At 39.1% G+C, this 24,977-nt stretch overlaps 1 protein-coding gene across 1 annotated transcript; it reads left to right on the top strand.

Annotated features, from left to right (window-relative positions):
• Positions 1-3,089: 3,089 nt before the first annotated feature.
• Positions 3,090-23,118, top strand: LOC121419413 (atlastin-2-like). The gene is made up of 12 exons (XM_041613869.1): positions 3,090-3,165; positions 4,085-4,237; positions 4,718-4,852; positions 5,755-5,859; positions 6,302-6,415; positions 14,180-14,272; positions 14,898-15,033; positions 15,807-15,934; positions 16,615-16,671; positions 17,081-17,152; positions 17,653-18,084; positions 18,806-23,118. The coding sequence occupies exons 1-12, from the start codon at positions 3,091-3,093 to the stop codon at positions 18,890-18,892; spliced, it is 1,587 nt and encodes a 528-aa protein (XP_041469803.1). The 5' UTR covers position 3,090; the 3' UTR covers positions 18,893-23,118.
• Positions 23,119-24,977: the final 1,859 nt, after the last annotated feature.

Here is a 24,977-nt window from a genome sequence, read left to right as displayed (position 1 = left end):
TTTTTTTTAAGTAGTAAAAGTGCATTTCCTTAGTGCATGATACACAAAATTTCTAAGTGCTTATTCATTTGAGTGTAAATGTACATGTATACAAAATTAAAATTCATATTTCATAGAACCGGTACATGGTACACTCAGTATCGATCAATTGCAGTTATCCAGGAAAGTGTATACATTCTGATACACACTCTGATTGCAGACTTGTACATGTACACATCAAGAGTACACGTTGCTTTAGTGATGCCACCATGTGTTGTTATTTTCATTGATGGAGTATGATGATGAGTAGAAGACAGTTGTTGGATCATGCAGTGATATGCAGAGAATGCCAGACCTGGCTACATGCCATCAATGTGTATGATGAGGAAAGTAGCCGTTGGGTATTAAAAAAATACCTTATCTGTTGGTATGATCCTGTGAATAATGAGGATGAGTTTGACAGAAACACCAACACACTCACTGGAAAGGACTCTTACAATATGTGTACAATGTACCTGCAATCTTGCATACTTTATTGATTGTGGTGGTTTGAATCTCTAATTAACTCATGCTATTTTTGCTCCATTCGTGCATGGAATAAATGTAACTGCTACAGCAGTGTACACAAATGTTCACAGTTTGGTTTGAGTATGTAGTAGCAGACTTTACATTTTCATTAATGTTAAGTGGGTTTCAGCAGACTTGGGACAATGTTTAATTATTCTTTGGTGTGCATACAATCAACAGAGCCAAGTGGATGAGTCTTTGGGCTATGAACCACAAGGTTATGGTTTTGAATTCAAATTCAGCACTTGCATCCCATGACAAGGTGTTTATCTACATTTACCACTCTACACTTAGGTGTTACATGCATGTATAATTGGTACCAGGTAGGAAGATATTGATACATGCATTGTATTGTATAGATCTAGGGTACATGTACATGTATATGGAATCCCACTTTGTAGACCATGGAATGAAGCAAATTCTTTTGAATCAGGCATCCTATCTGTGAAGTTCAGCAGAAAAGGTTGATGCTTCTCTATTCAAATGATGAGAGACAGCTCTTAAAGGTGATGAAAGCTGAATCCGTTGGTCAATGTCAATGGGCAGCAGGCAGCTATCTAAAGGTGTGTTCACACACAATTCGTTCTAGCTCATGTACGCTGTTACCTGACGGCCTAAATTGATATGGGGACATGCATGAAGGTACATTGTAAAATTCATTGTGATCAGCTAGCAGCTGTAGATGTGTTCGCACTGCACGCACAACAAGTTTCTTTAATCAATGTGAATTTACTGATGAAATGTAAATGCAACAGTCAATGTCAGTTCAGTTGTTACAAATCTTTTTCGAATGGCAGGAATTATAGCATACACTACCAGCCACAATTCTTCAAATGACTAAATAATAGATTTGTAGAATTACCCTGTCTTTCATTTTATCCAGCCTTGCAGTGTGTAGGCCTACTTTAAATTTTTAGTTTACCATTTCTTCCTTAATCTCTTTGGTGTTCTTTTTGTTTGTATGGTTTTTTTTTCTTTTATTTTGGGGGGGGGAGCTAAGCCATCTTGTGTTGGTATTCAGTTCACGTTGTGACATACAGGTCAACTATATAGCATTGATGGACCAAGTAGTCAGGATTTGACAGAAATGGATGATTAACGAAAGGCCATTTGATAATTAGTGCTTTTGAAGAAGCTTTGTTTCAATGTTGTAACATAAAAAGGGGGAAAGGCACACTGTATGCTATTAAAGAAAGCCCAATGTTTCTGCTTCTGCAGAATGTAATCTTGTATACTGTGACCCGCATTCATTTACATGTACAAAACATTAATGAGATCCATTCAATGTGAACTTGCAGTTGTATGACATCCAAACTCTTTCATGAATTATGCATACACGTATATGTATGCATAATTCATGAGCACCTCATTCACTTATTTTATGTATACAGGTTAATATAAAATTTTCTTATCCAGGTAAATCAGCATGGGTAACCACTTTTTTGAAACCCAGTCGTTCCCCAGGATTTTCATTCGAAGGTGGAAACGGATATTAAGTAGTATTGAAGAGATACTACATATAAATGACTTTGTTTTCTTTTTATCGAAGTTGAGAAATGCTTGGAGTCAGATAAGGACTATAAAAGGAGAAATAACATTTTATGATATTCCACTTTATACAGCCATTCTAATATTTATTCTATCGGTAATTTTTTACACATGTCGTGTGACTTAGTGTTTTTCAGATGTACTATATTGCTTCTGGGGAGTATTGCACACTTTGTATAGTCTGCAACTCTGAATACATGGTACTATTTATAATCAGACAGATGGTACTTTAATACAGAGTCAGGTGGCTTTTAAACAGGTTGACAGTTGTCCTAATGAATATACACACATTATATGTAATTTATTTATTTGCTCTGTTAACTGATCCATACATGTACTTCTGCCTCATAAGGTGGTTTCAGACTGCCTCGAAGCTCGTCAGTTCCAGGTATTTTCTGATCGGGAAATTTACCCCGATTAGAAAATAACAGGTAATGTTGGCAATGTAAAATCAAATTACGTGTATTCTCCCCGAAAGAAAATACCCACTAAATAGTAGGTACTTATCAAAATTACGAGAACATTCACGGTGATTTTTCCCAGGTCGCAGGTATTTTTATTTTCAATTGAATTTCAGCTTATATTTGGCTTTCTTCTGTACAAAAAGTATGGGAGCTCTTTCTATTTCAGACGTTTTCAATACTCTTCAGCTTTTTTCAGATCTTTTTATTTGTGACCACTCACACCCCTGAATCTTGCGCCTTGCCTGCTTATCCGACCATACTGCACATGCTCGTAACTTCAGGAACTTATCCCGACGGGTATGTTTCGGGGCGGTGTGTGAATGCAGGAATGAGTAATGGGTATTTTTTAGCCTTTAGCCCTTAAGTAATTTAACAGGGATTCTTATGATTGAGGCGGTTTGAAACCACCTATAGTTTCTCTTTATGAGTAATTAGAAATGGCTATTTGATTTGACATCCATACCCAGAGCAATCATGATCAGTCCATTTGTCTGACTTGAATCCATTCTTTCTATCTCTCTGTACAGTCATAATGCCACCTATACCAGAGGCTGCCCGTATAGGGGAGCCAATTCAGATAATTACCACCAATACTGAAAGTGATGACCATTCCTTTGAATTTTTTTTTATTTAAAGTCTTCTATTAAAAGCAAAAGTCATTTCTCATTTGTGTTCAGATTTACCAAACTTATGACCAAATGTGCTTCAATATCAGATTTGGTAAGCAAACTTATCCCCTGTGTTAGGCTGGAAAATTTAACAAATCAAACCAATCCAAATCATTTTTTTTTTAAGTAGTAAAAGTGCATTTCTTTAGTGCATGATACACAAAATTTCTAAGTGCTTAATTCATTTGAGTGTAAATGTACATGTATACAAATAACAGGTAATGTTGGCAATGTAAAATCAAATTACGTGTATTCTCCCCGAAAGAAAATACCCACTAAATAGTAGGTACTTATCAAAATTACGAGAACATTCACGGTGATTTTTCCCAGGTCGCAGGTATTTTTATTTTCAGTTGAATTTCAGCTTATATTTGGCTTTTTTCTGTACAAAAAGTATGGGAGCTCTTTCTATTTCAGACGTTTTCAATACTCTTCAGCTTTTTTCAGATCTTTTTATTTGTGACCACTCACACCCCTGAATCTTGCGCCTTGCCTGCTTATCCGACCATACTGCACATGCTCGTAACTTCAGGAACTTATCCCGACGGGTATGTTTCGGGGCGGTGTGTGAATGCAGGAATGAGTAATGGGTATTTTTTAGCCTTTAGCCCTTAAGTAATTTAACAGGGATTCTTATGATTGAGGCGGTTTGAAACCACCTATAGTTTCTCTTTATGAATAATCAGAAATGGCTGTTTGATTTGACATCCATACCCAGAGCAATCATGATCAGTTCATTTGTCTGACTTGAATCCATTCTGTCTATCTCTCTGTACAGTCATAATGCCACCTATACCAGAGGCTGCCCGTATAGGGGAGCCAATTCAGATAATTACCACCAATACTGAAAGTGATGACCATTCCTTTGAATTAAACTTTGAAGCCTTGGACAAGCTTCTTCTTGATGAGAATGTTCGAGATAAGAAGGTGTGTGTCGTCTCAGTCGCTGGAGCTTTCAGGAAAGGGAAGTCGTTCCTCCTTGATTTCATGCTCAGATATCTAAACAACCAGGTAAGTCATGTATAATATGTTTTTCATTAACCCTTCATTCTCATTTAGAAGAGATAAACTTCAAAATTCTTTGTCAGCTATATAAAGTCAAGATCCAGCACTTGCTAACTAGAATAATGCCAAAAGGGCTAATCCAATGACACTTGGTTCATTGCTACTTGGTTTTTACGGTACTCAGATAGATCCTTGATACATATGTAGACAGCTAAATCTTGGATTCTTTTACAAGTTTGATTTATCATTGAAAAGACAAATTATGTATGTAAAACTTATAAATATTATATCAAGCATGATATAAATGTTGTGTATTATTATGTAATAATAAAGCATACACATACTCCATTTGTCAGAAGTTCCAATGTGCTCTACACAATTGGAGCATAATAACTCCGGCTTTAGCAGAGCAGCTGTTACACACACTTGTGGTTTAATGCATAAATGATGTGTTTACTGTCATCCTTGTATTATGTTGACTACCAGGGATCAAGTGATTGGCTAGGACCAGGAGACCAGCCATTAGCTGGGTTTTCATGGAGAGGAGGTTCTGAGAGAGAGACTACAGGGATCTGGGCTTGGAGTAAAGTATTCTTGTGTCCTGGTCCTAATGGTGAAGAGGTAAGGCATCCTACATGATGAATGGAGGAACATGGTCTTGGGCAGTTCAAACACTCAAAACTTCGATTGCTGCTGACCCCTATATTGAAAGATCTGTTGTTAAGTGCCCTGTCATGTTCTGCCTCATTATTCTTTCCATCCTAAAGTTGAAATGTAGATTTCAGTTCTTTGCAAAATTCATCATTCAAACAAATTTGATGAGGGTTTTGGGAGATCTCACTATATTAAAACACCTGGAAAAATTTTGGGTCTTGCAGTTTCATTTAGCCTTACATGTTTCAGTTTAAGAGTGTTGTTTGTTACTTAGGAACTGTTTTGCGAAACACATGATTTTGTTCTGAACATCATGCACTGAAGGATCAAATCCGAACCTTATCTGTGTTGCAGCAATATTAATACAACAAATATAATACATTTATATTGAATTATATAGTTTCGTAAATTTCATCATAGCTCTACAATGTATAAGCAGATCATTTTGTGTAGGATTAATATATTTTTTCATTTCTTTTTAAAACTATTGACATATATTGATGTTTTTAATGTTGGGACAAAATTATGGCTAAAAAGATATGTTTATGGCTAAATTAATATGTTTGAATAATAATAAAAAATTGTTGTATACAAATGGATGTTAATTTGCACTGTTTACATTCATTCATGATTGAAATTAATTGTTTTCAACTTCATATGATTATACATTGTTAAAGAATTACTGCCCTTCTAGCCATGGTATTTGTTTTCTACATTCTTCATTCTTCTGTCTCTATCTAATTCTTTATCCTTTTGTAGTTTCTATTTCCCACTGCTCTTCTCTTTTATCTATATTTGCTTGGTTTTTCCCTTGTGTATTCATGTTTTTTTGTTTGAAATTGAAGGCCAATCCTGTAATTTTCTCTTAGGTTGCAGTGATTTTAATGGACACACAAGGAGCATTTGATTCTGAATCAACAGTCAGAGATTGTGCTACAGTGTTTGCTCTTAGTACCATGACCAGCTCTGTTCAGGTTAGTTAAGTACTTTGTCTAGATAAATTAAGGCTTGTTCACATGTGAGAAAATGAAAGTAAAGTGGATGTTTATTATTTCATGCAGAATAATGCATTATGAACCAGCAGATCTTTTAATGTGCTGTGCAGCTTGACAGAAGATCTTACTGATGAATTTTAGGACTATATGAATAAGAATTGGAATATTTTCTCACTAGATAAACAAAGAGTATCTGCAAGTGTATAATGCGTGTGATACATGTATGTCCAATATCTTTGAGTGGAACATATATTAATTGCATTTATCATCGATTCACAATTATTTTAGAATTTACACCATCAAAGAGAAATAAGATGAATAGTGAAGTATATCTATCTTTCATATTCCAAGTAGAAAGTAGGCCTCTTTTAGTTTTTTGTTCAAATGTTCCAAATTAAATTTTTAATTGATTGTGTTTCAGGTTTATAACTTGAGTCAAAATATCCAGGAAGATGATCTACATCATTTACAATTGTTTACTGAGTATGGAAGACTAGCCATGGAGGAAGAGAATCCTCAAGCAAAACCATTCCAGGTGAGGTATCTATAATAGTTTCAAAGCATCTTACAGTATTTAAACTATTCCTGCTAAGTTTATCTGGCTCATCAGCATTTCATTATATACAACTAATGCATTTGTATTTACAACTCTTTAATTAATTTTCATTGAATTAATTGTGTATGTATTATGTCTGATATACTGTGCAGGAACTGTTTGAATATTGTAAGTGTGGTGATATGAAACATGACAATCATTTAGAATTTGCCCCTCTGTCTTTTGATGATATATGATTTCAAATTAATTGTTGACCTTCTTGTCTTGATGTTTTAGCAGAGTTTGTTATTACAACTTGAAATGAAGTTGATCCTAATATGAACCTGACTAGGTGTTGTGCTATCAATAGCATGATCTGAAAAAAAACTCATATTAGATGTGATTCCAAGACCAAACTCAAAATCACCCATTCTGCTCAAGATGCAACATTCAAGTAGAATGATTAGATTTTGTTTTACTACAATAGAGATTGCTGTATCAGTGCTCTGATCACACCTCAGATCAAGTGGCTTGTTTTGAAAAGAAATATTGCAAATAGCAGGCAAAGCACCAAAGTACATCCAGTTTACAATCAAGGAATACAAATTCAAGCAATTAAAGAAGACGTTTAGCAAACATTTGAAATAAATTTCATGGAAGGGTATCTTTAAGTAATTCAGATATATTTTAGAGCATATGATTTAAAAATATTAGTATTATGATTGTCAACATATTCATATTTTCTTAAAGAAAAATATGAAGATTGTTTCTGACGAAATGAAAGATACCAGAGGTTGCTGAACAAATTATGAATGCATGAGGGGTAGGATATTAACATAAAGAAGTGAATTTACTTCAATAACTCCATACATCTACTTGATTTGCTAGTTCAGCCCTCTGGACTGCCATACCCGAATAGAACTCCCAAGGATTTAAAAAGCGCGAGCGCGCCCTCTCCCGTTCAGGCTTACTACCCATGATCACCGCGCAATTAGCGTCCATCTTCCTCTTTTGCTTTCGGCAAGCCACCTGTCAAGACGTGCTCAGATAAGTCTCCTAAGAGCTCAAATCTTTTTGAGCTTTGGTATATTATTTTCGCTTATCTGTGGTGCATTCTCCCTTTTAATTTCAATCTTTCCATTTGTGTGTAAGATTGTGTTCAGAATTTACACTTGGCGTGACTTTTTAGACGTGTTTTTGGAGACACTTAAATTGTTTTTCTAACGTTTGAGTTCTCGTCGCGCCGCATCGCTAGCGCGTTCGCGAGGCACCGGGCTTGGCCTGCCTACGTGGCAGCAAGCCTTCACCACCTGTCATGGTTATTGTTCTTCACGTTCAAAGCGTGGTGGCTTTTGGTGCCGTTTTTGAATTAAATTCTAGACAGCCTCTACACTTTGTTGTCGAGGGTGTTATTGTTATTTCTTTTTGCAGGTTGGGATCTTCAACTCTGTTCCTTCCTTGCTTTCTGGAATTGATTTATTAAGATTTTCGATTGATTATTGATTGATTAATTCTTCAATTCTCTTTCCTTTCTGTTCTGAATAAATTTCTTAATTGATATTTTATTCACAGGCGGATCTTAAAGCTCAATTTCCTTTTCCTTTTGTTCTGAATAAATTTCTTGATTGATATTTTATTCACAGGCGGATCTTAAAGCTCAATTCCTTTTCCTTCTGTTCTGAATAAATTTCTTGATTGATATTTTATTCACAGGCGCATCCTAAAGCTCAATTCCTTTTCCTTTCTGTTCTGAATAAAATTCTTGATTAATATTTTATTCACAGACGCTTCGGGGATTGTTTAATTCGGCTTACGCAATTATACCTGATGATTGTTTGGTTATTCAATCCCCCCTAAAAAAAAAAAAAAAAAAAAAAAAAAAAAATTTTTGTTCTTTACAGGTGGGGTCTCCTTCCTGTTAGAAATTTTTTTGACCTGTCCCGGAATTGTTTTCTTCGTTCAATTCCCTCTTCCCTCCTAGTCTTATATATTTTTTTTTATTTCGACAGGCGGGCTCTACGATTCCCTTTGAGGATTTACTGTGTCGTTCTTCCTCTTGGAATCGTTACTAGAGACGTTCCTCCTTCCTCCTGTTCTGAATTTCTTTACCTTTCCACAGGAGGTTACTTTTTTTTTTTTTTTTTTCCTCTTGGAAATTATCGTAAAATTTCTCTTATCTGGAATTATTTGTCTCTCAATCCCTTTTCTTCCTGCTCTGAAATGCTTGTTTTTGTGTTTCTTCGCAGGTGGAAACTTCGTTCTCTTCTGAACTTGCATTCATTTTTGAATTTTTGTTTCGAATTTTTCCTTCGGGCACAAAAAAAAAAGAGAATATAGTAGGGGAACCTTGTAGGAGTTTCTTTTTTCAAAGTCTCCGACCTCCTTTTTCTTACAGGCAGATACCTAAACTATTCTTAGGTTCTTCTTCCTCCCTACCCCTCCCCTCTTGTTTTGTTCTGTTTGCTCAAACAAACTCCTTTTAGGAGGAGGGAAAGACCACTCCGGTCTCCACTTTTAATCTAAGCGAGATCTTTGTAAAAAAAAAAAAAAAAGAAAAAGAAAAATTCTTGTTTTTCCTTTTTCAGGGTAGAGAGAGGTATCTTTGAATGGGACTAACACAGCCCCAGAGGACCTGGTGCCCTCCACGGGGACCGCCCCGATTGCAAGTTACAGAAGTCGGCCGCCTCCAGGCGAGCAGGAGGGACGCCGCGGTGAGCGCCCAGCGGCGGTGAGTATGAGGGTGCGTCGATCAGCATTCCGAATTTGCGGTCGGATGCTAAGAGAAGGAAGGCCGAGACTGTGGTGCCACGGTCTCGGACAAAGGAAAAAGTGGTAGCCAAGGCTTCCAAGCCTAAACTAGGTCCTGCCGCCGCAGCACCCATAGGGCTATGCGACCCACCGGCTACCGGGTCACCAGAAGTCCGGAGGGAGAGTGCGGTTCTCTCCCCCCGGCACAGGTCAGGATCTCTGCCGTATAAGTCGTCCTCCGTTGACAGCATCGGGAGAGATCGCCCAGCCCCTGACCGCGAGAGGCGTCACACAGACTGTAACCACAATCTGATCGTGACCACAATCTGACCCCGTCAGATTCGGGTGAAGTTTCGTTGTTGGCGGCCGCCCTGCCAGGGGCGGCAAATCGTAAGAGATCACCCGTGCCTCTTGTGCCTTCTTCTGCTCCGGCCACGCCGGCGGAGCCCGCAAAATAAGAAGAAGAAGAAGAGGTCGAAGGAGAGGTCGGCCAGCCCTGTTGCCATGGGCATTCCTCCTTCAGACCCTCTTATCGGTGGCCAGATGTTACAGTCATACATGTTATGCTGCTATATTCTGCTACCGAGAGGCGTCACACATCGGGCTGTGACCACAATCTGACCCCGTCAGATTCGGGTGAAGTTTCATTGTCGGCGGCCGCCCTGCCAGGGGCGGCAAATCGTAAGAAATCACCCGTGCCTCTCATGCCTTCTTCTGCCCCGGCCACGCCGGCGGAGCCCGCAGAAAGAGAAGAAGAAGAAGAGGTCGAAGGAGAGGTTGGCCAGCCCTGCTGCCATGGGCGTTCCTCCTTCAGACCCTTGTGTCGGTGGTCAGATGTTACAGCTATTCATGCTGCTACATTCTGCTACCGCGAGAGGCGTCACACATCAGACTGTGACCACAATCTGACCCCGTCAGATTCGGGTGAAGTTTCGTTGTTGACGGCCGCCCTGCCAGGGGCGGCAAATCGTAAGAAATCACCCGTGCCTCTTGTGCCTTCTTCTGCCCCGGCCACACCGGCGGAGGCCGCGAAGAAGAAGAGGTCGAAGGTGAGGTCGGCCAGCCCTGTTGCCATGGGCGTCCCTCCTTCAGACCCTTGTGTCGGTGGTCAGATGTTACAGCTATTCATGCTGCTACATTCTGCTTTCGAGTAGTGCGGGTTCACCCCACCCTCGACGTCTACTCACCCCGCTGATGCCCCTGAGCATCAAGCGAGACAAGTGGGCAATAACCACCAGACACCCGGGAAATCCTCGAGCGATTCTGTTAAATCGCCAGCCAGTGCACCGACTAACCGGGTGCCCCAAGATCGCGTGTGCTTTCCAGCATTTTCGTCGATCTCAGAGCACGTGTCCCAGCCGACACGCGGGGCCACCCCGGCGCTTACTGGACAACCCCCCGGTTCAGTCCATAGAGCGAGACTCCCTTTACGAGGACAACCCCTATCCCGCGGTCGACTTTTCAGTAAGCGCTCAGGCGCTGCTTGACAAGTCTCTACCTCACATCTACCCTCCGAGCGGGGGTATTGATGAAGCAAGGGAGTCCATATTTTCTCGCCCCGCCTCTTCAGGCGCTCCGAGCTCAATCGGCCGAATTGGGGGTCTCGGAGAGTGACGGGGTCGCTCTAGACGAGGCGGCTCCTACGACGAGGAAGCCGCCAGCTCCGTGGGTGTAAACCCACCCCCGCTCTGCTGCTGCCCGGAAGCGCCAGGCTCCGGCGCCGCCGTCTCGAAATTTTCAAGCCTCTCGAGGCTAGCGAGAAGGCAGAGGCAGGGGGGGGGCGATTATTATGCAGGTACTCCCGAATTCGCCCTCTACGTCAAGCTCACATACGGCGACGACTCCTTCAGCGGTAACTCTCTCCATTCTTCCCCCTAAGCGGGCCCGTAGATTGGAGGTATGAATCTCTTACATACCGCATGCCGCACTTCTCTCGTGAGAATGTTTGGCTGCTTTGAGAGGACAACCTATCACGTCCGCGGACCGTCCGCCCAGGCGACGGGACCGTCGCTTTTCTGGCCTGAACCTCACTTTCTATTCGAAAGTAAGGGTGCCCTGTCTTACTTAGCTCCTACCCTTGCAACGCCAGAGTCAGGGCTAGTACAGACACCCGTTCTCCAGCGATCGCCGCTGAAGAGAGGGCGACTCTGATATGAGCACCATCACCGCTCAGCGGTATGTCTCACTATCTCATAGCTCTCCGAGCTTATGAGTATGTATATCGGATCTGAATGTCACGGCGATTAAAAGTTCTCCTGTGCTTAATAATCGCTATGCCTTCACCACCCGGTGCATTATGGTTATGTTAACCTATTTGTCTCGTATTCGGGCGGCTCGTACGAACCCTGCCCGAGCTGCCATCACCGGTCGTCCCCCCGGACACCGCCGGCAGCACCCGCACCGAATACGTGGAAGGAATCAGCTTTTCATATGCTAGATATCCCTCCTGTTGACATTCACAGCTGTTCCCCGAGTCTTTCCCGGTTGGGTAAACATCATCTCGGAGGAAAGTAACCGCCGTACATCTCATGAGATTGTTGGCTATGTACGCGCGTTCAAACTTGTTTAAAGCCCCAGGATTCTCTGTCGGCATTCTATGCCTACTTTCTGGGCACACCCACCGTACCGGGTCGGCGAGTTCACACCAAACTGTACACCGCCAGACCATCGGTCGAGCTCTAACTGTCTATCTTATAGACTGCCCTCTATATGGGTCAATCTTGCGGGCGTCTCCGCCGCTCCCTCCTTGTGCGGAGTGGTCTACGGTGGATGTCTTTACCGTGCCCGTTAGTCGAATCGGCTTCTTTCTTAGAAATTTTTTCACGGCACACTCGAGTCGCCCCGCATGCTGCTTTCATCCTCCTTCCATGCAAGGCATGTGGCCAGGGTCACCGCACGACCGAGGATGATGTAACAGTGGATGGATGTATGCTTATGCCTTCCTAACCACGATCACTACGACCCGCCTTCTCTCGGGCCGACTGTGGATGAGCCTCTCCATGTAAGTGATTTACTTCACTGGAGTTCTTCTTTTAGAAATTTAGATTCTCATCCCCCGCTACTTAGGGCGTCATTTTTGCCGCCCCCCCGCAGCTTTTTGGAGCTCCTTATCTTACCGATATTGGACTGTTCCACGCTGCCGCAACCGGCGCCGGCGGTGCTCGCTCTTACGATCACCTGAGAAACAGGCCTTGTGACTGTTTTCATAAACAACTGGTTCTCACCGCAGACTGATGGAAATTTTGTGATTACTTCCTCAAGTCTCCTTCGCTTGTTTCTTCAAGCGAGGACTTCGACACTCTTAGCCAGTTTCCGTCCCTAACTTGATAGGACAGGGCCGTTGCTACCTCATTCGATTCCGTTGGGAATGTAACGGTTGAGGTATCATATCTGGCGATGTCTGTTCGTTTAGAGCATCTCTTGATGGTCGTTTACACGTAATATCGTGACAGATTTTTTTTCGCCAGCTCCCTCTGGCGTACACTTGCTGCTGCTAGGGATTCCCCCGCCCAGCGGACAGCCATCGCAGCCTAGCCTCACGGACTCTCTCAGCGATGGTGGCTTGAGCCAAGCCACCTCTTCCACCGCGGGCACTGCACCCTCAGATGGGTGCTTCAATCAGTATGGGAGAAAGGGGATCCTGAGTTCTCTCTCGATCACTCGGTCTAACACACTTTTGTCGTGATGTGTACCGCGCTGTATCCCTGACACGCCCGGTTGAGCTGTTTTGACCAGACTGCTCTATTCTACATAGGCAACATGTCCGCGGCATTCCTTATTAACAGGATGGCACTCAGTCGCTTTCTCGACCCTTGTCTGCCTTACGAGTGGTTTTCTTCCTAAATCCCTACTCTCCGTCGTTCCTAGTCCCCTTCGGACCGCTAGTAACTTTTTACCACAGCTCTCTATCAGAATTCTGCAGATTTCTGCCCTCACGCATTTGAGACAGATATCGAATTCTGGGCGCTTTCTCCCACGCGGAGGCTTCCCCTACAGAAATTTCCAAGCTTGCGGGAAGCGTGCGACTAGCTTGCGCAAGCTTGCGGCATGCTAGTAACTAGCATGCGGTTAGCTTAATAAGCGTGTGATATGCGTGCAGAGTAATAGTTAAGCGATCTTTTAGCGAGCAGGGACTGTTCGCTAGCATGCACTCGCTTATTAAGCGAGTGCCCTGCTAGTCGCATGCTAGTTACTAGCAAGCGGCACGCTTAAATTTCGGTAGGGTTTCTGAGATATCTCGCCTTCTCAGATTGGTCGATTGATCACTTACTGAGCCTTAAAAGCTTCAGTTTTCCGATCACCATTCTTGTTGAAATTTTCAACAAATTTCAATTCTTACGCTCTAGTCAGCAGGTGATGTTGTTCTCCTGACACTAGGCCGAGGGCCCATGATACTTAGTATTCCTGAGTATACAGGGCATTCCTCTCGAGGACATTTTTGAGGGCCGCCTTTTGGCGCTCAACTAACTCCTTCACTTCTTTCTACTTGAAGGACATTCCGTCCAGCGAGGCGAGATTTGCTGCTTCGGCGCTTAAAGCAGCTGCGGCTTTTTCCCCCTCTCCCTAAATTTCGTTGTTTTTGTTTTTTCTTTTAAATTTTCTTAGGCTTACAATTGAAAACATGCCTCCCTACGGTTTGAGTCCGTGCTGGTCTAGCAAATCAAGTAGATGTATGGAGTTATTGAAGTAAATTATGAAAATACTTACCTGATTTTCTTATTTACGAGATAACTCATACATCTACTTGATACCCTCCCACCGACCCTCCGCCTTGCGTAGCAACATGTTTCAACGTATGGGCTTGCGAAAGGTGAGGAAGATGGACGCTAATTGCGCGGTGATCATGGGTAGTAAGCCTGAACGGGAGAGGGCGCGCTCGCGCTTTTTAAATCCTTGGGAGTTCTATTCGGGTATGGCAGTCCAGAGGGCTGAACTAGCAAATCAAGTAGATGTATGAGTTATCTCGTAAATAAGAAAATCAGGTAAGTATTTTCATAATTTGTGTTTGATCTGTAGTCTCTGATGTTCCTGGTTCGTGATTGGAGCTACCCATATGAATATGCCTTCGGGGAAAGTGGAGGTTCCAAGTTACTTGACAAGAAATTACATGTAAGTAACCCATATATAATACTCTGGTATTCAATTAAGTTTGAAAATAATCATTACCAACAGCTTTGTAGTTTTGCCATTAAAGAACGCATTAATATAATGATTATGCTATTACAAGTTTTTTGGAAAGCATTTGTGCTGTATCTGTCAGCCTAAAACAAGGTTCTCAACAAAGTTTGGAAAGATCATTCAAATATTGATATTGCAATTGCTTTTAATTTTTAGCATTTAGTTAGGAAGAGGGTCAAATTGGATACCAGTTATAGACCAGCTGTGATCGGTCTCTCTGCAATTTTTTGCATTTTGCTATTTTCAAGAAAGAGACTGGCTACAGTATTCTGCGTACTCTTATTCATACAGCAATTCAGGAAATTTTCAAAAGAATTTAACTTGTAAATATTTTATTAAACATCCTATCACAATTTCTATCAAAGTCCAGTTGCAGCCAATCACGCAACTCGATGCAGTCTTTATAAATCTATGTGTATGATTTGGATTCTTTTATTAGACATATTGAGGCAAAAATTATGATGAGTATCAAACAATTTTACATTTAAAATTTCTGTGTGAATTTCAAGACCCCAAATTGGCCTGAATTTGATGACTGTTCTTCATATACTTGCAGCAATCAGCCAAGCATAAAGAGTTACAAGATGTTAGACGTCATATTTCCAGCTGCTTCAAGAGACTTGGCTGTTTCTTAATGCCCCATCCTGGTTTAGCTGTGGCTACCAATCCAAAGTTTGATGGTAGATTAGCAGGTATGTATCTCAACTTTTTCAATCAGATCAAAATTATTAAAGCACAATATACTTAATGGTGCCCAATGAACATTTTAGAACTTGTAAGAAGTTGGAAAACAAGTTTTTATACACCCTTTATGTTGTTATGTTATTGAGCTTTGGGAGGTATCACTTAAAAGTATGATTAGAATGACTGCCTATGGTCATATTCAACATTAGACAGTGGTACGTGGAATAGGTGGCTCATAGACCCAATAGATATTAGATGAACTGATTGTAGAATGTAAAACAGGATTATTATTACTTATTATTTGTACTGTGCTTTTCCCATTAGGCCCAGAGTGCTTACAATGAATTAATAAGATGTAATATTAAAAAAAAAACTACAAAGTATGAAAGAGATGAGTTTTTAATGACTTTTTGAAGATTGCTAATGATGGAGACTGTCTAAATATTAATGGCAGGTCGTTCCAGGATTTTGAAGCCGACACCGTAAAAGTTCTGTCACCAGCTAATGTACGAGTTAGTGAATATGTGATGCGAAGGTGATCACTGGCTGATCTAAGAGCTCTAGTTGGTGTATACATATTCAAGCAGTTACTTAAATACTTTGGAGCCTGTTTATTCAGTGTTTTGTAGACAATCAAGAGTATTTGAACATAATTCTCTGTTTAAAAGGAAGCCAGTGAAGAGAATTCAAGAGTGGTTGGGAATGATAAGATCAGGATGGATGAAAAAGGTTGGGCATTAGTGAAGTGAGATAATAAGTTTGATTTTCTTTGTGATTTCAGACATCAGTGAAGAATTCAAGACCCATCTGCAGGAATTAGCCCCTCTTCTTCTATCAAAAGACAATCTGATAGTCAAGGAGATCAATGGAACTAAGGTTACATGTCGAGCACTTCTAGAATACTTCAAGGTCAGTTCAATGCATAAGTTGCCATGTCAGGAGATCAGACAACCTGTATGGTGAATAATATCTATTGGTGTTTTGAAAGTCTGTATAAAGAGGAAACCCTCTTAAGACAAAGGTGGGAGGCCTGCCTGGAATGGTTTTAATTTTGAGTGCTGGGACTGAAATGTAAGTCAGACACTGGCACTGTTTAATAAACAAAGGTTATTTTGAATTCTTCTGCAAGCTAGTTTTCATTATGTTCACTGCATTTGAACTACCAGATTTGCTTTAATGTCTATGCCTCAAGATTCCAAGTCATGGTAGAGGTGTTGTGGATTAGTGGGGAAGTCTCTTGACTCTTAACCACAAGGTCCAGGTTCAATTCTCATGGCAGAACTCACAGTCTTTGGCAAGATTCTTATCATTTGCCATTCTTCACCCAAGTGTAGGAAACATTTACCTAGTGTGATGAAATGCCTTTAATGTTTGAGCGTCTGATCAGGGTAGCATTGCTTATTCATAGGTAGTATAGAGCACTACTAGTATATGAATGTTGCTTTATTGTGCATCATTTCTATCTGCCACTACATTGTCAGAGAGATACAGGAGAAGGTAACTAACTGCTGCATGGGCAGTTGAATGCAAGTTATTGTCCATGTATTTTGTATTGATTTGTTATTCTGTTGACATCTTTTTTTATTCAGGCTTATATCAATATCTATCAAGGGGATGAATTGCCTGAACCCAAGACTATGTTACAGGTGAGAATTTGGCGCAAATATTCACTGCTGATGATACGCGCCGTATAAGCTAAAACAACAACATGATACATGCCATATAAGCTATAACAACAACAGATATATGTATAACAGCAGAAAGAATGTTGCAGACATATTTTTTTAGACTTAAATGTTTTATTTAATATTTCAATTGTAAATCTGTTATTTTCATAAAGGCATGTAGCTTGAAATTGAACTGTTTCATTCCATGGCAATATGTCCAAGTAAATTTATGAAATAAAGGATAAATTCATTGTAAAAATATATATTTCTAACGGGAATGGAAACAAATGTATTGCAATGCTGTGTTTGTGTAATATCTATCTATGATTAAATGACACTTACTACCGTGAAGTATGCATAATTATATACCTTCTGTTTTTTTTTTCAGGCGACTGCTGAGGCTAATAACTTGGCTGCAGTAGCAAGTGCAAAGGACAAATACACAAAGGATATGGAACAGGTAGGAAGATTGATAGTAGATAGATGATGATCACCAATATATTTTTTTTCTTTTCTTAGAGAGAGCCATGTCCATATCCCAAGTACATTGATTGTTATGGTTTTGGCTCATTTACTATACTCAACTGGTTTAATAAATTACATCAGTCATTATATTGGATTTAGCTGAGCATTGAAACCCTAAATGTTAAAGGATTCAAATTTATTGATTTTTAATTCACCTGGTTAGAGTGCACTAAATGTAGGTTTATTATCTTTACCAAATAAAGTAGGATGGCAGAACTCCAACTGGAGTCAATTCAATAGTATCTATATTAGTATTATAAGTTTTGATTAATTTTTCATACAATTGGAATATTGATGTCATTAACTTCAGGTGTATGCAATGGAGGATTAATTTGTTGGTCCTTTCCTCTGTTCTCAGCTTGAGTAGATTCGCTTATGAAGGTATATGGTTTTTACCATGCATCCTAATTCTTAAGGATTTTCATTTGTACTCAGGTGTGCGGAGGTGACAAGCCATACCTGAGCCCCGATGAGCTTGAGAAGAAACACATTCAAATCAAGGAAGAGGCCGCTAATCAGTTCAAAGAAGTACGCAAGATGGGAGGGACAGAGTACAGCAAGGAGTATGAGGATCGTCTGTTAGCTGAAATGGAAGAGTCTTATGAACAGTACATCAAACACAACGATAGCAAGAACCTGTTCAATGTAGCACGAACCCCTATCACCCTTGTCACCACCATTCTTGCTATGTACATCCTATCAGGATTATATGGACTTATAGGCATCTACTCCTTGTCAAATCTCGCCAACATGCTGCTAGGTTTTGCCATCTTTCTCCTCTGTACGTGGAGTTATGTCCGTTATAGTGGCCAGTGGGTTGAAGTTGGAACTTGGATTGATACCGGAACAGAATTTGTTTGGATTTATGTAAGTTGGCATCTTGGGCCTGTACTACAAACCTTAGCGATTGACTGTACAGTTGATTTGATTGCACAATCTGGATCAATGTTATCAATTGTGAAAATCAGCCTTACAGTAAAGTGCTTAGTTTGTGATATTGGGCCTAGTTCGTTTTTTTTCTCAGATGTTTAAAGAAATTACAAACCCCCAACTTAAACAGAGACAGTTTCATTTATAGACAACAATTTTCTTCAGTTATTCGTATTAACATAAGAATGCAACATAAAATTGATATTGAGCTGTTTGTGATTGATATATTATCACAGTGAAATCTGCCATTCAAAACCTAGAAATATTGAAAATTGATTTTAATTTTGCAACCATAGCAGGTTATACATTTTTTTTTTCAAACACATGTAACGTTGTTATTGTTCAATTACATAATTTTATTTTTATAGAAGTGATTGGATGAGTCAATGGAATATAGATCTTTGAGAATTTAATCATATACATGACTGCTGATAGATTTTCTTATCTAATATCAAAGAAAGAAATTGTCTTTACCTTTCTCATCATTATGCTTTTTATTTATTATTACTGTCAAGTGGTATTGATCATTGTTTATTACCATTGTACTTATTTTTATTCATTAATTTAGTTATTGAAGAAAAAAATCATCGTGGTCTGAAATGATTGCATTGATATTATTAATAATAATTGTGCATTACTTTTTCCCCTTATTTCACAGGTGTATGGCCCCCTATACAAATATGTAACAGCTAATAAAGCGAGTACCAAACCAAGAGGAACTCAAGCCGAGAAAAAGACCAAATAAAACTTTCATCAAAGCCGTATGCTCTTTCTTTAAACACTCTTCTGTTTGGATGTTCAAATCAGCTTTGCTCCTCAAGGAAATGACAGCAACTTATTACTTTACACTATGTTGATGCACCGCTTAAAAGCTGAAGGAATATTATGACAGATATACAATGAAATGACTAGATTGGAACATATTAGGTGGATATGATGTAAAGTACTTGGATCACTACTGAATGATTGTGGAACATGTGGGACTACAACATCAGAAGTGAAGGAGATGACAGTACTTGGGTGATACACCGATATGATAATCAAGGATTTAACTGAATTAATTGCTTCTACAGGAATATATGTATGGATGGTGCAACGTCAATGGATCCTTATTAACAACATGTCTGTGATTACAAGACTAATCCATGAACATATGTGCTTGTGACCTTACTATGACTTCTCAATTTGCAATATCTGGGAGATGACAAGTTTGATACAGCAAGCAACTGAAATGAAAAGTTATGAGTGGATAGTTGTCTATTTGTTTGCTGCTGAAAAAATACCAAATGTCATTTTGTGTTGTTTGTGTACTTTCTGTGCTATTGTTTTTGTTTTTGATCAAGTCAATAATTAATTGACAAGGCATCTCACCCTTTCAAATGCAATTATTAGGAATAGAATATAAAATTAATGAAAGGTATAAAGACAATTTCACATTGACTACAACATTTGATTCTAGTGTGTTCTTCATTTTTTACCATATTAGATTTCGATAATTTCTAGTCAAGGTAACAATGATTCATGTCAATGAACGTCACTCAATATTGATGAAAATAAAGTCATAATTTATTTCTTTATTATCATGCATCAGCAATGATAAGTGAAGGATGCAGCTGTTGTAACTGCTCGCACATACATTCTGCATAGTGAAAACTTTGCACAAAATGCACAGGAATGATGTAGGACCTCGGTGTTGTAAGAAAATTGAATAGAAAATTGTAATTTTCCCTATTTGAATCACATCCTCCCAACCTCTGCAAACTTGCTTTGCATACTGAAAACTGCACCGGAGGAATACAAAGAAAGTTATAAACAAATGATTTAGAGGGAATGAATGAATAACTGATAAACAGCAGTATTATCTGATCATTGAATGTAGTATAATGAAATCTTAAGCTGCCTTTCATCTCCAGACAGTGTACAATTATCCAGACCAGTGTAGTATTGCAATTACAATTTTATGTTATATCCAAGATTTTCATTGGACAAGTATAGCCATCATATATTACCTCTTGAGCATAGATATATACTTAATAATATCTGTATGAATTTTCAAGTAAAGAGATTATTTTCTCTTTCCTCTGCCCCTATAAGAAAATGCATGAGTATTCATTCTGGAATCAGGGATAAAGCCAGTGGTTTGTTACATTTCATAAAGTTTGGAATTTGATACAGAATATGATGATGACAAGTCTACTTATGGTACCGAATGATTTCTTGACCCGGTTATATATTATGCAGATGTCAATGTAGTGGATATGGTGTATTGATTTCTTTCTTTAACTTTCGTTCAAATATTTTAGTCAAGATAGTTTTATTTTCAAAATTCATTAAAAGTTTTTTTCATTTTCTTCAGGATAAATACATGGATAAGTTTCATCCAATATCTTGAATTCTAGCTAGATGATAGTTTGTCTTGAAGGTCTCAGTTTACTAAAAAAAAATTGTGTACGTAGATCACGCCATGACCATATTCTTCATTCACATTTTCATTGTGCATAGGAAATAACTGGGTGATGGGTGACTTTACTCTTTGCTAGCCCCTAACAAATAAAAATAGCCCCAAGCCCGAAAAAAGGGGCTATTTCAAGTAATCACTGAATTTTGAGCGTGTTAGGTACTCAAATGGAAAGGGAGATATAGTTTAAACTGACAAAATTCAACTTACATGTACATGACTTTACAAAGAAACTTCACTACTGGAAATGAAACAGAATCATTGTTGTGTTTTATTAATCTTAAGATGATACATTCCTTGGATAATGTAAATCAACTTTTATCATTACCCGGTCTGCATATAGTTAATAATTTAAGATATGATTCATTCCTTCTAGGGGTTAGCAATCTTTAAGATTTAAAATCTCATTTAATCTATTTGAGTTGATACCACTGGGTCATTTTTAATGCTTTTGAGTTTGGCAAATATTTATTTTTGATTCATTCTTTTTAGTATGATAAATCACATTTAAATGAATCTTTATTGTAAATCATTCTCATTAGCATCCATGTAGCTTTTCTCTTTCATTTAGATCTCAATATCATATTAAAAACAAATGTTTAAAATATTCATTTATGCCTATTTGAAAATGACTCCCATTAGCTCTCTTCGTTAGATGAAGAACCTTTTTATTTGCGGGAGTGAATATATGCTACGTCGATCTTACTTTTTTATCAGTCTAATATATTTGGTTTCGGTGTTGCAATAAAATTGCATGTCATGAATGTGAAAATTTATATGGTCTAGAAAGTGATAAATTGAACAGATCACTAAACAATATTATAGAAGAAAGCAAGAATCATATGTGCTGAACAATTTTTTTTTCTTGCCACCCAGTGCTATGATTAAAAATGTCACTGACTGGAAATCTGCATTCAAACAAAGATTTTTTTTATTGCAGCTCAGGATTTGTTGTCATTGTTGTTTTTGTGGAGATGTTTACAGTATTTTTGGCTGTGAATAGCTTAAATAGTGAAAGACCATTATTTTGGAATAGTTCTTCAGCTTTCGCTCTATATGATTCCCCTTCATGCCCCATTTTTCCAACCTTACATGAGCATATCTTGTGAAAGAGCAATATGAATCACTACTTTATTGAATGTAACGTTTGGTCGTTGTGTGTAAAATACATCATTAACAGTGAATACCTGTATGTTGAGACATTGATGTACAATTACTTGTATGTCAGACATGGGTATATACAATGGCACCAATGTCAATGCATGTAAGACACTGGTGTTCAGTGGCACCTGTTTATACTGATATTATATGACACCATTGTCAGTGTGTAGAGATATTGGTGTAAAATGACATGTGTGAAGACCACACAAAGGAGGTATGTGGACATAATCATTAATGTATGCTCTTGATTCAATAAGAAATTGTATTCAAGGATCACTTAGCCAGGTTTACATGTACATGTGCTTCTATTCTAAGTGGAGTTCAGCAGCTATGAATATGTGAGTGAAATCTATACTTTTCAGATGGATGTAAACCAACTTTCCCAACGTCACCTTTGTATTCCTTCTAATCATTACCACCCAGTTTCATGCATCATGTCATTGATAACAGGTTCTAGAAATTAATCTGCCCCTTTCCAGTCAAATTATATTAGTTTCAGTAGTTTTTAGCAATGACTTGTAACTAATGAGGTCTATTACACTGGGCAAGTATTTATATGATTACCGTACACATAATTGATAACTGATTTGTAATTTACCCATACACTTATGGTGTGGAGATTCAAGCTTGAAATGTAGGGGGGTGTTGATGTAATGTTGCCCCCCCCCCCCCATTGAATAGAGTGATTTCAAGGTTGCCCACTGCAAGAATGTAATATAGAAAAAGTACAAATTGGTGTCATTCATTTTGTATGAAATCCTTTCTACTGCACTTTATACATGTGACTTTCCACATTCAGTTTTATACCAGTGATGAAACAGATTATATACACGTCGGTCTTTTCTCCATATTAAGCATCCCATTGTCTGTCTGAAAGTGATTTATGCTTTTTCCTGTAAAAAAAAATCCCCATAATTTATGACACATTCCACAGAGGGCTAGTGTTGGAAATAATTGTGTGTTTGTTTGTAGTAATTATGATTTTTCAGAGCATATATTAAGGCTTAGCCAAAATGAAAAAAAAAAGAATTTATAACTTGTAGAAGTGCATCTATAATGGTAATAATAATGTTGCCCCAATTCTATAAATACGCTGTTACAGACATAATGTGGTGAGTTGATGTGGGTGTATACAAAATATATATGTTTAATATGCTATATGTTGTCATTAATGTGACTTTATAATAAGATTATATGGATGAAGTGGGGGAAAAGCAGTTCATGAAACTTTGTCCTGAACATTTGGATGTGGAGTACAAAAATGTCAATTGGTCATTGTTTTCTTATGAAGCTTTCAATCAACTAAAAACAAACCTGAATTCATTGTCTATGAAAAATAAACCATTACAAATACATTTGGGGTTTTCTTGTTTCTTAACTTATTATTGTGTACCTTTGTGTAGTAATTTTAAGGATGTGTTAAGGGGGGGGGGGGGGTTGGTCCTGGGGTAGGGGGCATACCCCTAGAAAAGAAGCTTACAAGAAAAAAAATCAGCAGCTTCATTAGATGAGTAAATTAATATTTCCAAATGGTGAGCATTGATCAGATTAAGACATTTACAAAAAAAAAGAAATATAATTTGAGGTGACAACTCTGATAGTATAGCTTTGTAGCCAGCACTGGTGGATCCAGGGGGGGGGGGCACACCTGGCCCGTGCCACCCCTTTTGAGAGGGACAATTAAAATTTGTAATGTAAAAATGCCGTTAAAACTCAAGTGTGCCCCCTCTTTAAAAGTGAAGACCTTTTTTTTCTTCTCTTTTTTGCTTGTCAATTTTTTTTCCTGGACGTAATCCCCTTAATTTTCTGTTGAAACTTTTTTATTTTTATTTGTTTTTTCGCTTGTCAAAGTTTTCCTTGGGGAAAATGTGCCTCCCCCCTTTCCAAAAATCCTGGATCCACCCCTGGTACTGGTAGGCAGTGTACCATACAAAATAAACAAAAAGCGGGAGAGAGAACTGAGATAATTGAAACTAATTTAAAGTGTGCGTGCCATCTGTTCTATGATGCTTATATTCATGATGATGCTTTCTTTGTTATCTGTTTGACCCACCTCTCACTAATTCTCTTGTTATTCATCTCTTCCTCATACCCCCCATCACTGTTTTGTTCTAGATCCTGTTTGATGTTGCCTGCCTCATATCTTAATGCCTCCCCACTTCAGGTCTTTCTTTGGCCTTACTCCACCAACTTCCCTTTGTGTCTCCCTACTCCTTTTCTTTCATCCCCTTCATCAACCTGATTGGTCATCTCTTCTCACTAATGCCCCTTTTGTCTCCTTGTTTCCAGTGTTGCTGTTGAATGTCTGTGGTATATATATTATGGTTGTTCCACTTTATATGTTTGTCATTTTGCCTCCGAAGAAGATTCTGCTAGGATCGAAAGCTTATAGGCCCCTCTTGACTCTCTTATTTACTCCATTGGCTCTTTTTTTAGATAAGCAGTTTTCAGCAGCTTCTTTTTGCCATGCTTATATTCACACAGTAAACACGTAGGTTTATTCAGAATAACTTTTGGGGCAGGTTTCTGGACTTATAAACACCACTCTGGTTTCTGTAAGGTGCGTTAATATGTTTTTAATGTGGATATGGCCAATAATGTTTCATTTTGCAATTTATTTGTGGTGAAAATATTAGCTAGTGAAAATGGTCAAAATTTACTTAGGAGGGGACAGGGAGTGGGCGCGTCGTGGTCTAGTGGTTCTGACTCTCGACTTTCAAGGGTCGTGGGTTCGAATCCTAGCCGTGGTGTGTTTTCCTTCAGCAAGAAATTTATCCACACTGCATGCTCTCAACCCATGCAGGTGAGGTAAATGGGTATATACCGGCAGGAATGAATTCCTCAAGCTGTGTGCACCTGAATTGGTAGCCTAGCTTAGCCGGATGATAATAGCAGGGCCCACTGGGAGAATAGTTTTCGAAACAGAAGTGGCTACCCTGGGTAAATATGCATGCCGTTATTATTATTCCCTTGGCAAAAAATAATTATAAACAAATGAAAATTGTCCCTAATTATTCTGAGGGGGAATAGGAACTTTTGGGACTTGCTGAATCAAAAGGCATACTTTGCCCTCCACCCCCCCCCCTCCTTCGCCATCGACCACCCCCCCCCCCCCGCCCCAAAGAAGGACCTCGTCCCAAGCAGAGGCCGAAGCAGGGGAGAGGATGTGGGCTCGCGCCTGAGCGAGCCGGTCGAGGCCGCTGCGCCGATG

The sequence above is a fragment of the Lytechinus variegatus genome, chromosome 7 (assembly GCF_018143015.1).
Source record: "Lytechinus variegatus isolate NC3 chromosome 7, Lvar_3.0, whole genome shotgun sequence".
Lineage (NCBI taxonomy): Eukaryota > Metazoa > Echinodermata > Echinoidea > Temnopleuroida > Toxopneustidae > Lytechinus > Lytechinus variegatus.
This window is presented reverse-complemented; position numbering and strand designations above follow the sequence as displayed.